The 12,105-nt window shown below is 41.0% G+C and overlaps 2 protein-coding genes across 2 annotated transcripts; both read right to left on the minus strand.

Annotated features, from left to right (window-relative positions):
- Positions 1–279: 279 nt before the first annotated feature.
- Positions 280–7,346, minus strand: COPS9 (COP9 signalosome subunit 9). Its single transcript, XM_026080099.1, has 3 exons — positions 7,239–7,346; positions 7,059–7,131; positions 280–5,288 (listed from the first exon to the last, which is right to left on the minus strand). The coding sequence occupies exons 1-3, from the start codon at positions 7,299–7,301 to the stop codon at positions 5,251–5,253; spliced, it is 174 nt and encodes a 57-aa protein (XP_025935884.1). The 5' UTR covers positions 7,302–7,346; the 3' UTR covers positions 280–5,250.
- Positions 7,347–8,640: 1,294 nt separating this feature from the next.
- OTOS (otospiralin) lies at positions 8,641–11,341 on the minus strand. The gene is made up of 3 exons (XM_026080174.1): positions 11,290–11,341; positions 10,920–10,946; positions 8,641–8,825 (listed from the first exon to the last, which is right to left on the minus strand). Exons 1-3 carry the CDS (start codon positions 11,339–11,341, stop codon positions 8,641–8,643), a joined length of 264 nt encoding a protein of 87 aa, XP_025935959.1.
- Positions 11,342–12,105: the final 764 nt, after the last annotated feature.

Raw genomic sequence — 12,105 nt, forward strand, 5'->3', positions numbered from 1 at the left:
TGAATCTGTCAACGTGGAGGAGGTGAAAACACAGAGACATTCCCACACCACTCTACCTGTATCACAGTGATGCAGAAACCATTTCAAAGCAGTAAGAGCCAGCTTAGCAGTGTCATCTGTGATATCCAGAGAGGAAAAACAAACAACCTGAAGGTGAGTGCATGGAGGGTCCTTCCAGGTTTCGAGCAGGCAAGGCCAGGTATCTCTTGCCCCTCAGCACAGAGGGGCAGGAGATGGATCTCGCAGACAGAATGTGCTAGCCAAAAGACTGCAGCAGCATGTTGCTGAACAAGCTTTATTGGGATCTGTGAATCAGGGTACACGTTGATGAGAAAGCTCTCAGACAGGACAGCCAGTGTTGAGGACCAAGTCCCCCCTGCAAGTGCCCTCATGGAAGCATCTTCAGCTGGGTCAGGGAGACTCTCCAGACACTGGTGCGGGCAACTCCTCTCTGTACCAGAGATGCTTTGTACATGACTATCTGCTTTGTCAAAGTTTTGATACATTCCCTTGTTGACACACAGTCCCTCGCCTGCAGTCACCCTGTATGTAACACTCTAAACTGTATGACTGTATACTCAGAGTGACATACAAACCACGGTCTTTTCTCTCAAAAGAACTTACATAGTTATGCAAGGTTCATACATTTATGCCACAACTACAAACTAACTAGGACGACCACCGTTAAAATTACAGATGACTGAAAATTTGCTACATGCAAACTGAAGTTTCCATAAACAAGAAAATATTCACACACACACACAAAAAAAGCTCCTACTTGTCAGTTTAAAAAGCTTTAGAAAGCACTGCCTTGCTGTCCCTGTGCTCTGAAGTCCCTGTAGCAACTTGAGAAAAGAGCCCTAATTTGGATTACAATTCTGACTCTACTGCTTAGCAAAGACAGACATTTGAGAGAACACAAAAGGCAGCCTGTAAGAGAGGAAAAAAACTGGAAGTAGTAACATGGAAGCACATCCTTGTCCTCAAACCCATCCCTACTGGCAAGGGCTTCAACTTGTGTTGTGCTAGTGCTTTTTCAGAAGAGCCCTCACATCAGTCACATTCCACCCCTCTTCACTGATAAGGGCAGGAGCTTGCAGAGAACAGTGCTACATTGTCATCTAGAGAGCTTGTTTTGATGTGCAGAACAACTGCACATTTAGAAGAGGAAGATGACTGCCAGCTTCCCAACAGCCCAGAGAAGCTCAGTTTATTCAAAGAACTCAACTTATTCATCTTAAATCAATTCCTTCTTTACTGAGAAAAATACCTACTACTGTTATTCAAGTAAAATATTGAAAGGAAAACCTTTTCTCCTCTTTCCCTAAAAGTTAACTACAAAAAGCCCCAAACAAAGGAACCCAGGAAAACCCAATACCCCACTAGGTCTGAGCTTGTCTATTCTTCTCAGAGGACGTGAAGAACACTGGAGCTCTAGGCTCTCCTGCTAACCTGGTAGCTAGCTCAGAAAAAGYACTACACAAATATTATGTACAGAGTAAAGCCAGTTTCCTTTAACCTTGTAACTCTCTGAGAACAACCTCACAATGACTTGATTATTTTCAACTGAAAATGAACTGCACATTCTTAAGTATATAGTATAACACTTACCAATTACCTGCATATGGAGAATCAACTATGTGAGACTATCAAAAGGAAAGTGTTTCACAGCCATTTCCCTCCACCCCTGCTGCACAATCGGCTGTGCCCATTCTGAAGTATTTTGTCACTTAGGACCTCATCCCGCCAAGACTCAGGCAGATGCTCAACTTTACACACTGCAAGCTGTCCCACAGAAGTCAGCAGGACAACTCATGATGCTAAACTCACTGCCTCCACCATAAACCTTTTCAGTCTAGAWATACTGAGCACTCAGCAGCTTATAAAGTAACATACACCAGCCTAAATGTGTGTTAAATACTGTTAAGTCAGATCCATTCTTTTACTCAAACACCTATTATGAGTGTTGTCAATCTCCACTAAAGGTGCAGCAACGGAAGCTCAGTAAGTGAAATGGTTAAGGCAGACAAATGCCCTTTAAATCAATTTTTATTAGAGATTTTGACACCTTGCAATTATTTCCTGACAACAGGCTAATTGCCTCAGTCTAATTAGACTGAAAGACTTGACAAATGATAATTTAGAAGCAACTTGACACTCAAAGGCATTCTGTTCCTCAGATTGGCCATTCCATTTTAATACTGCCCCCAAAAGTACCCAAACAAATTACAGTCCCTAATGAAAATTCTTACAAATGTACAATCTTTTTCAGAAAATTATATACACACATACACCCCACTCACCCATTCTCACTGCAAAGCAGAGAGAGCTTTAGCATATAAAGACAGCTAACACCACAACACTCATACACTTCCCTCAAAGTGTCAGTGGAGGTGCTCACAGCATACCCTGCACAGGCTTTCCCCGCTTGCCTTCTGGTGTTGCACTGACAGCCAGTGCCTTGGCCAACCCTTGGTATCATGCTGTTCCGACTTTGAAGAATGTTCGCATTCATTTTGCTTCCTGCTGACAGGAGAGGGGGGGAAAAAAAAAAAAAAAAGGAAGGTATGAGACCTTAAGTGCGAGTTCAGCACCTGGGAAGTAATGTGAAACAACTAGAACTCACAGTATCTGCAAYGGTATCAGCGCACACTAAGACAGCTCATGAAATTCAGCAGCATTCTTCATAAGGGATTTTACTAACTCAAAACTTTAACACACTTCCCTACAGATAGAATACATACCACTTCCCAAGTGCCAGCAGTACTTGCACTGTTTTTAGCACGATAGACAGATTCTGGAGGCAAACAGAACAAGGTAGTAGGGAGTTAGCTGCAGATACAAAAACCTACTTGGAATGAAAACTCTTCTTTAGTTTAGACTGTGCTGGACCCACAAGGATTACTTGCACTCTACCCAGTTTCATAAAGATAGGTTCCATGTTTTGATCAAGCAAAACTAGCATTAACACCTTTGAATATCTCTAGAAAAGAAGATGGAACAGACTGAAACATCATTCATGTATGAAGATTAACTATTCAGGATGGATTGATATAATGAAATATACTCTGCCTGCCGCGAGCAAACTTAAGGCTTGGGTTTTTCACAGTTTAATGAATATAAATGAAAAACAAAGTAGAAATACATAAACTAGGACAAGGAAGTGTTCCAAAACAAAAACAGTGGCTATCTTGAAGAAACTGGGCACCAGCAAAAGCAAGCAGCTAAAGAAGTAAGAGAGGCAACACATGCTTCTTAATTAAGAACTTTTTCATCTTTGGTGCCTGCTCCAAACTCCGTTTACTGATAACGGCTCATTTCTCCAAGCCTAGTTTCAAGTTGCAAAACTAAAACAGTCCAAATGAAGTTGCTAGCACTCAGCAATAAAAATGTTTACATTTCTTTTGATGCAAAAAGCTTAACTCTTCCTCTTTAAGCAAGTGTGTAGTAAAAATGAGACTGCATCAGCAACATTATTCCAGAGGGACATGCTGTAATGTCACATACTAAGAGTAAATGTCAGAATGCTGCTTTAATATCATCTGAATGATGAAACAAGGGATATTAAGGAATCCCCAGGAACATAGTAAGATGACTTACTGTATAACAACACAGTTCTGCTACACAAAGCACAGCCAGACTACAGTTTTGCCATGTTTACATTTTTAAGTTTAGAGGTCAGCATACTTACTGTTACATTTAAGACTTGAAGAAAAGGGGATACATAGCTTTAAGATAAAAGAACAAGCAAAGAAAGTATGTGAAAAAGGTCAGGAGGGAAAGGTTTCATTCTGGATTTTTCATATTGTTTAGTACAGTCATCAGCACTCCAAGTAAAAAGTGTGAAATATTAACGGTTTGAAAGGGTACAATCTAAACAGAAGTCAAACTAAAGAGGAAATGAAGGTTAAAAGCTTCACTGCATAACCGTCCCTCTTCCTTTCCCTCCCTCATCAAATTCAGATGCAAAATTCAGATAAAGAGCTAAAGCTAACACTGACAACAGTTTTTCTTATTGAAAAGGAGGATCTAAGAATTAAACTTGCTGATGACTTATATTATTTAAGGATTATCTGAATTTGAGTAATTCATACACTCTACTCAAATAATGACAAATTCAGTGGACTAAGTCTGATAAAACACAGTCAACTGCATTTAGCTACGCTATCCACTTACAAAAGACAATTCTGGATTTTAAATACAGATCCTGAGAAAGATCAGTCATAGGGGTGATTTCTCTGATGGAATGGTATGGAATACAGCGCTAATTTAAGACAAGACAGGATAAAGTTCTTGAGTATGAAACAAAATGTTAAGAACTCCCCTGTTCCTTTCATTCTGAAAGTTGCTTTGGTCACTGAAGGGCGCAATGTCAAACATATTTGCTTTTCTTCTACAAATGAAAACCTGTGTCAAAGTCTGCACAACAAAATTCATCTGATACAAAGATTCATATATACTGCACACCTGAACACAAATACAATTACATTACCTGCTGCCTGAGAAAAGAATCCTGGAATACAGACTCTGTAGAATGAAGAGAAGAATCAATTTCAAGAATTAAACTAGATGCTTAAATCCAAGGATTTCCATGGTCCACAGCCATAACATTTTTTCCTCCTTAAAATATCAAAAAATTACTAGTTTTTATTCCTGTGCTTCCTAGATTGAAGCTGGAGTATCTACAGCAGCTGAATATCTAACCTGAAACTGGAGAAAATGCACAATCTTCTTAGCGATACTGGTAAATATATGCATCAAAGACACTATTCAGGAAAAGCAGCCTTCTTAGTCCTAGATAATCCTATATTGTGGGATGAACAAGACTTTTCTAAGCAGTAATGTGTCTTGCCAGGTATCTTTGCATAATATCTAAGAGAACCAGTGAATGATTTCATAAAAATACCAGTTCTGTATGGAAGTTCAGAACACAGCAATATCTACTACTTTCAAAGTATACCCCAGAAGGAGATTTTGTCAAGATTTTATTAAATGAGCACATCAGCAAGGAAAGTTTAAAAGAAACAAAACCAAAAAAACCCTACACAGTTTCCTAGAGGTGGCAGTCCACAATTCCTTTTATAGTTATCTTTAACGATCTGGCTTTCATATTCCCAAGAAGCTTATATATTTATTTTTTTTCCCTCTCTGTGGTTTTTCTGTTTTGATTATTTGAATAAATAATAGACACCACAGGTGATCCTAGAGCAGAATTCCACATCTCAGCACTGCATAGCTGGAAGACCAAGTTCACTGGATGTCATCATCATCAAAGAGATCTTCAAAATCTAGTCAGAAAAATAAAATAAGGTAAATCAATCTTTTAAAAAAATAAACTACTTTATATATACACACCATATACATACTACACAAGTACAATTTTTCATTATTTGGATTAAAGACAGAAATAAATGTGAATTAAGTATGTAACAGTTACCACACTGTCAGTTTCTAGAAGCGTCCCATTGGGGCGGGGAAGAGAGAGACAAAAGGCAGACCCAAGTATGTAATCCCTACCACAAAACAATTAAACAAAGCTACTTCACTTGCACCATAAAAGATTTGCAATTAAATTCATGAAAACAAAATAAAGCTTGAAAAACTGTTTGTTTGTTTGTTTTTTAAGTAGATGCATTAAGTAGCTATCACATTCAGAATGGTTCAACCATGAAGCCCAGACTCCAGAACTAAACAAGCGCCAATTGCATGGGACAGGTCTCAGGTGGGCACACTTCTGCAGAATTTTGGCTTTAATTCATAGCATCCCAGCATACGTGCTTATGAACTTTCCAGATTTATAATTTCCGGTTTCACATTTGTGATTTACTGTTAAAAATCACTTCATTAAGAAAAAGAAAGTTTTCAGCTGAGACGATGCTACTAATATTTTTCACCATCTTCCTCCTGCTCCAAGAACCCCCCTCCTCCCCGCCTCAAATCCTAGTCTCACTCACAGTAGTGCAATATGGCTATCCAAGCACAATTGCTCTAATCATTCCGGGAAGTACTGCAACTGCCTAGTTTTTTGTCTTCTTTGGGTAGTCAGCATAGACTAGCAASATAACTGAAACAAAGTCTTTGTTCTTACAAAAGTCAAATACAGCCATTGCCATACCATAAACTGAGAGCTGATCTCTATTTAAAAGAGTCTCAAACTAGAATAGCATTGGGATATAATATCTCAACTTTATGGCAGAACTTTGATAAAGTATTTGTTCCTGAATATGCTGGCTCTTACAAAAGAGAGCTGCCTCTCTTTTTTATATAAAAGTTTCGATATATTTTACATAAAAGTTTTTATGTAAAATTTTTATAAAGTATATCAAAACTAAAATCATTTTTAGCTTTTTCTTTTTGGCTTTCTTTTTCCCCCCCGTATTCTAAATATTGAGTAGTGTGAGAAAGCCACTTAATCTCAGAAGGAACACAACCATTTGTGACATCAACACCACAACAGCAAACATTTCATAACATATCTAAATCAGACATTCACTCTTGAGTTGTGAAAAAGTACTTTTTTAAAGTGTTTATTGACCAGACACAAGATGACCTACACAGCTGGATGGTTGTTTCCATCTATAACTAAACCCAGCTAAACAACTATATACATAYGTGTGTATGTGTGAGAGGGGCTGACTTTCAACTGCAGAAAATATACCAAAGCCAAAGTTCCATTTGGCTATATACATACATATATATACACACACACATATAAACATGTATATATCTTATGAGATTAAAGATTTACCTATAAAATGCCTATACCTGAAACAATAAGTCCTGTTCATGCACATATAAAGTTTTGTTTATAAGAACAGCTCGTTCATTACGCCACCTCACACTCATAAGTCACCTAGGAAGCTCGGGAGAGGAGAGGCAGGCAGTATTTCACCACCGCCCGCAGCAGTTAACCCGGGAATGCTCTTTACGAGCAGCGCCCGTTAAAAGCGCAGGGAGCGAGAGCCGCGGCGGCCCCCGGCAGGGGCCGCAGGCAGGGAGCGGGGCAGAGCAACGCCAGCGGTGCCGGGGGCGATGCCCCCGCCGCGGGCGGCCCTTACCGTTGAAGAAGTCGGCGTGCACCGCTTTCTCGTTGGCGGCGAGGTCCATCAGCAGGCCCGTGCTTCCCCCTGCCTGAAAACGCAGCCGTTGAGGCCCGGCCGCAGCACGGCCCGGCAGCCCGGCCCCGGCTCCCCCAAGGGCTCCCAGACCCCAACCCACCTCCCTGCCCGCGCCCGCACCTCGTCGAGGTCCACGTACGGCCCCGCGCCCTCCGGGAACATCTCGTCCACGGCCGGCTTCATGGCGCAGCCTTCCCCTTCGCCCCCACGACCTCGCTTCCGGCCGCCCGCCCCTCAGCTTCCGCTTTACGGTGCCCTCGAGCAGCCGCGAGGCCGCTCTGCACGCTGGGCGGTGCAGCCTCTCTATGGTCGCGCCCCAGAGGCGGGCCCGCGGTGGTTGCCACGGCAACGGGGCGCGGCCACCGCCATCTTGGCCCTTGGTGTGAGGGTGCTGCGTATGCGTGTGGGGGGTAGCCCCGGGCCCCCCAGGGGCGCTCGGCAGGGTGTCTGTCTGTCTGTGTGGTGTGGGTGGATGCAGGGGCAGCCCCGGGCCCCCCAGGGGCGCTCACCAGTTGCACTTGAACATGGCCTGCAATGTTCTGGAGACAAAAGCTTTCTTCCCTGCTGTCCTGTGGCTGGTGTCATTTCAGCTTGCTCAAAGCAGAGGAAAATTGTCACTGAGTGACAACAGCCGTGTAGCCACACAGTRCAAAGGAGGGGAGATCTGGCAGCAAGCTCCCCCTTGCAGGGCCTCTGAAAACAAGGCAAGAAAATTTACTGCCCCCTCCTGCCCATAAAAAGGGGAAAAGAGAGGAGAAAACGTACAAAAAGAAGACAAACAACATCCTTTGATTTTTTGCCAACCCTGCGACCATTTCTTCTTTCAGCTGTGGCTAAACAAATACACCTAGCTTGGCCCATCAGTTAAAGCCTTTGCTGAACTGAACAAAATGACTTTGAACTAGTTGGAGATTGCTAAGAGAGCATTATTTTGTTGCAAGGAGCATCTCTGTTGTAGTAAATTACACTGGTTGTCCATCTCCAGTATTGGGGATAGACTGACAGAGAAAAGACCAAAGCATTACTACCAAGCAGAGGGGATGGGCATGCACTGTAGCAGAGTGTTTTTATACCCAGTACTCTGTTAAAGTAGCGTCTGTTATGCCAGCAATGCTAGCAGCAGAAGTAACACTCTCCTCTGCAACCAGATAAAACAAGCAAACAGGGCAAAATCAAGGTTTAGAGGGTCTGACAGTAAAGGCAAGAGATCTGGCAGCACCTGATCAGAGAGATCAGCATCTTCAGACAAGTCTGCAAGAGCACTGTACATTTAAAAACTTCAAAAAACTCACAACAGAATCAAAAATCAAGGAGTTTATTGGCTTTGCACAACAGCATAAATTGTAAAAAGAAAGCTAATTTTGTCTGTGATTTTATAAAGCAAGAAGTATGACTGCTACAGGGTTTAAAGAGTGCTGAAAATAATGCAAGTGCCTGAACTGGCAGCTCAGGTGCATTCACTGGCAGCCATACCTTCCCTTAAACATCTCAGCACCAGCTTCAGCAGAGATGAGCAAAGTGATTAGTGCTCATGGTTTGGGACATTATAACCAAAATGACTTCCAAAAGGGACTTGAGCAAAGAAGGTTCTGGCCATTTCATTGATCCTGTTGTAGGCTCCCAGGGTCCGGAAATATTCCACATATGACCAGAAATCGTTGGCCGAGAAAGGCCAGTATGGCATGGCTACAGATTCCCGGTAGAGATCTACAATGAAAAATTGCAGTATCAGATTAATAAAATACAAAGCATTTCTGTTAAAGCTCAGTCCCAGGAGCCGACATGGTTTAGGGATCTAAGTCTTACTGGGAGGCTAGTGACTTCCTCTGGCCTGTGCTCTTTTATGTGGTTCAGCCCTTAGTCCCCCCTCTCCTCAAAAAGGGGTTGTTCTTCTGATGGAGCCTCTGCTCCAGTTGCAGCAGGAATGAGTCAGACAGCAGAGGGTGAGAATGAAGGGACTACTAGATCCTTACATAGGGCTCTCAGCAGCTGGAGCAATTCAACAATTCCTGAGGCTGCCTAATTTCTAGCAAGGCACCTGACTGTTGAAAAATAAGAAGCAATTGCAATTTAAAGTCACTTTTTCCCATTCCTCCTCAACTACATTTCTTCTGCCACATGAAAATAGGAGGCAGGAATAAGAGGGTATCATCTACAGTCTGCGCCTGCAGCTGCCTGCAGGCAGGTCATCCCTGACAGCAGAGCCAGTGCCTCGAGCCAGGCAGCTATGCCCCATCAGTCTCAGTGCAAAGGCAGCCGGGCAAACCACAGCGCAAGCCGGGGCTGCAGGGGCTGCCTGGGCATCACCCAAGACCTAGATTACGCCTCTTCTCAGCAGGCAGTAAATGGAGAAGAAAGGCACTGCCACTTAGAATAGACACATATGTGGCCATCCTCAAGGAATATCTGAGGCAAATTGAGATACTCATTGAAAAAAGATTTCAAATTCAGCAGGAAAAGGAAAGCAAAACAAGTTCTGAAAATGCCAAGAGCTGACCTCCATTGGACCCAAATCCAGCCAAGCACAGACGCATATTAAAAATGTGAATACTGGCCGAGACCACTGTTACAAATGTCTTTCTGTGCTACAAAGCTAAATCCACTATTCTGATTTAATTTAAAGCCCATTTAAATAAATGGGAGTCATTCCATTAATTAGACTCTCCTTTAGACCAGGGTCTTTAGTGAGAATTAAGACCCTTCAACAATCCTATCATCAGACCTTAATTTCATAGAAGTAAAATTTGCAGTGCACAAGCACAGATGGCATATAACAAGTCAAATGAACCAGCCAAATGCTGTCTGCAGAGCAGAATTCACTGTTTATACCAGCTGACCTTAGATTCACTTTGCAGTCTGCTAATTGGCCCAGTGTGAAAGAAAAAAAATCCATAAATGCTGATAATGAGTGACAGAATACTACCTGGAGGTTTTAAATTGACACCTGACTTCAGTTGCCACTAGAAATATTTGCTGCACATGAACATAATAGTGCCCTCTATACCTTATATTTGTGAAAACACAAGAGATATTCAATACATGTTTAGAGATATAAGGAAAGACAATGGAGCAGAGGAAAAATGTTTTTTAAAAGTAATCAAATTAAGATCCTACTCTGCTGTTATTCTGTATACATTTCTGTTTTTCCATATCTGTTATGATATTCTACATATTTGTATCTGTGTACTCAGGATGCTACTGGCTACCATGAGGTTTATACCGAGATGCACACCCACAATAGGACATGGTTACTGCAGATACATCTGTGCAACTTCTAGGGAATTGCTCCAATATTCCTTTTTTTAGCTGGATTTGTGGCAATTTGTAAGTTTTAAGATTTTTGTTGTGGAACTTGCTTCTGGCCAATAAACAAACACACATCTAGTATTAAGGTTCAGGATAGCCAAAATTCTCAGAGCCTAGTGTGATTAGAAGTCTGGTGTTTTTAAAGTCATTTTTGCATAAAGCAGATAATGACTTGACCATAACCTCCTTGAGGATTTGCCTTTAATGAATCATATTTGCTGCAAGTTTTTTCATTTGAAGATTGCAAATATATTAGCTCTATCACTACGCTTACTAATATGTCAGCCTTTAAGTGATTTTTCTAAAGAAATTTCTTAAAATTCACTCTCCTCTTTCTCTACCAGAACTAGATGAAAACACTGAGTCTGAATCACAGCCCACTGCGGTTAGTAAGTGTTCCTGCTGAAATCACTGGTAGGGATCAGGTCTGGGAGTTACAAATGACTCTAATTGTTAGTGATACAAAGGGGAAGAAAAAAAAACATTAAGAGTTACCATCTCCATCCTGGATTGTCCGGCCAGCTGTAAACAAACAGAAAACTCATCAGTGGCAGGTCTCATCCAGAAGGGTTTTCTGTTTACAAAAGGGTTGCTGCATAGCTAGAAGCTGGCGAGTTCTTTAAAGCACAAGTAGGTCCCTACTTGTAGCCAAACCTTTTGTTTCTTGAAACAGCCGAAGAAAGAATTCCTTGTTTRCAGTCATTCAGTAGTATAAACCAAATACTGTTCATTAACAGCCAGAGCAATTACAACTAATACACAAGCAATATTTGATACTAATTCATTTTCTTCTATTTAGTAACATAAAAACCATTTCTGGCTTCTTGAAAAAAATAAACAAGAATAAATGTAGCAGCAATCTTACCTCTTAGTATGTTCATCAGCATACAGAAGAAAAATAAGCCAATAAACTTCATCTTTTTGCCAGTTACTATGTTTCTGAAAAAYAAACTGTATAAAAGATTATAAGAAATTAGTATTTATTCAAAGCATATTATTTCTTTATTAGAAGAACCTATTCCAAAATAGATTCTAATTAACAGCTTTGGCATAACRAGATCCAATTACATTTCCTTACAGTTTCTTAATTGCAACATAAAAATATTAAAAGAACTACAGTAATGAACTGTGTACTGGTATTTTATTTTTAGGTGGCATAAATCCAGAAAGGTCCTCTGAACTGACAAGAAATTAAGTGTCTTGTAAATATTTTATTTTGTGGCTAATTTAATTTCACTTTAGGAATTACCTCTCCCCTTTTTTTTTCTTCTTAGAATAGTAAAGGTCTATAGCTCAGAGTTAGCTACAAAACTCCAGAAGGATTTCTATTGCTGTAGAATAGCAGCACCATTTAAGGAAGGGTGGGGAAAAAGGAAAGAAACGTCACTGAGTTACTACCCTAATCTCATTTTGTCACCTTCATCTGAAAGCATTTCAACTGCTCACATCTGCATTATATCATAATCTCATCCATATCAAGAGGCTGCAGAATCAACTTGGGCATTTCTGTACAACATTTCTGTATTTTGAAGACAGAGGAAGAAAGTCCAGAAGCAAGTTCAGCAGTTACTACTTTTGTTATTTCCTTGATTCTTTCTCTTCAGAAAGATTTTTTGAAGTGTTATTTGAGCAAATTGCTAACCACATGAAGTTCCCTCCCTAGCTGAAGCACAGGACCTTA

This window comes from Apteryx rowi, unplaced genomic scaffold (genome assembly GCF_003343035.1).
Source record: "Apteryx rowi isolate R43461 unplaced genomic scaffold, aptRow1 scaffold_51, whole genome shotgun sequence".
Classification (NCBI taxonomy): domain Eukaryota; kingdom Metazoa; phylum Chordata; class Aves; order Apterygiformes; family Apterygidae; genus Apteryx; species Apteryx rowi.

What these genes read in the sequence shown, in the direction of transcription:
- COPS9 (XM_026080099.1), bottom strand. Translation starts at nt 7,301, where the DNA reads ATGAAGCCGGCCGTGGACGAGATGTTCCCGGAGGGCGCGGGGCCGTAC. An exon ending in CGTACGTGGACCTCGACGAG is followed by an intron (nt 7,132 to 7,238) that starts GTGCGGGCGCGG and finishes CTGCGTTTTCAG; the next exon opens with GCAGGGGGAAGCACGGGCCT. An exon ending in GCACGCCGACTTCTTCAACG is followed by an intron (nt 5,289 to 7,058) that starts GTAAGGGCCGCC and finishes TTTTCTGACTAG; the next exon opens with ATTTTGAAGATCTCTTTGAT.
- OTOS (XM_026080174.1), bottom strand. Translation starts at nt 11,341, where the DNA reads ATGAAGTTTATTGGCTTATTTTTCTTCTGTATGCTGATGAACATACTA. An exon ending in GCTGATGAACATACTAAGAG is followed by an intron (nt 10,947 to 11,289) that starts GTAAGATTGCTG and finishes GTTTGTTTACAG; the next exon opens with CTGGCCGGACAATCCAGGAT. An exon ending in GACAATCCAGGATGGAGATG is followed by an intron (nt 8,826 to 10,919) that starts GTAACTCTTAAT and finishes TTTTCATTGTAG; the next exon opens with ATCTCTACCGGGAATCTGTA.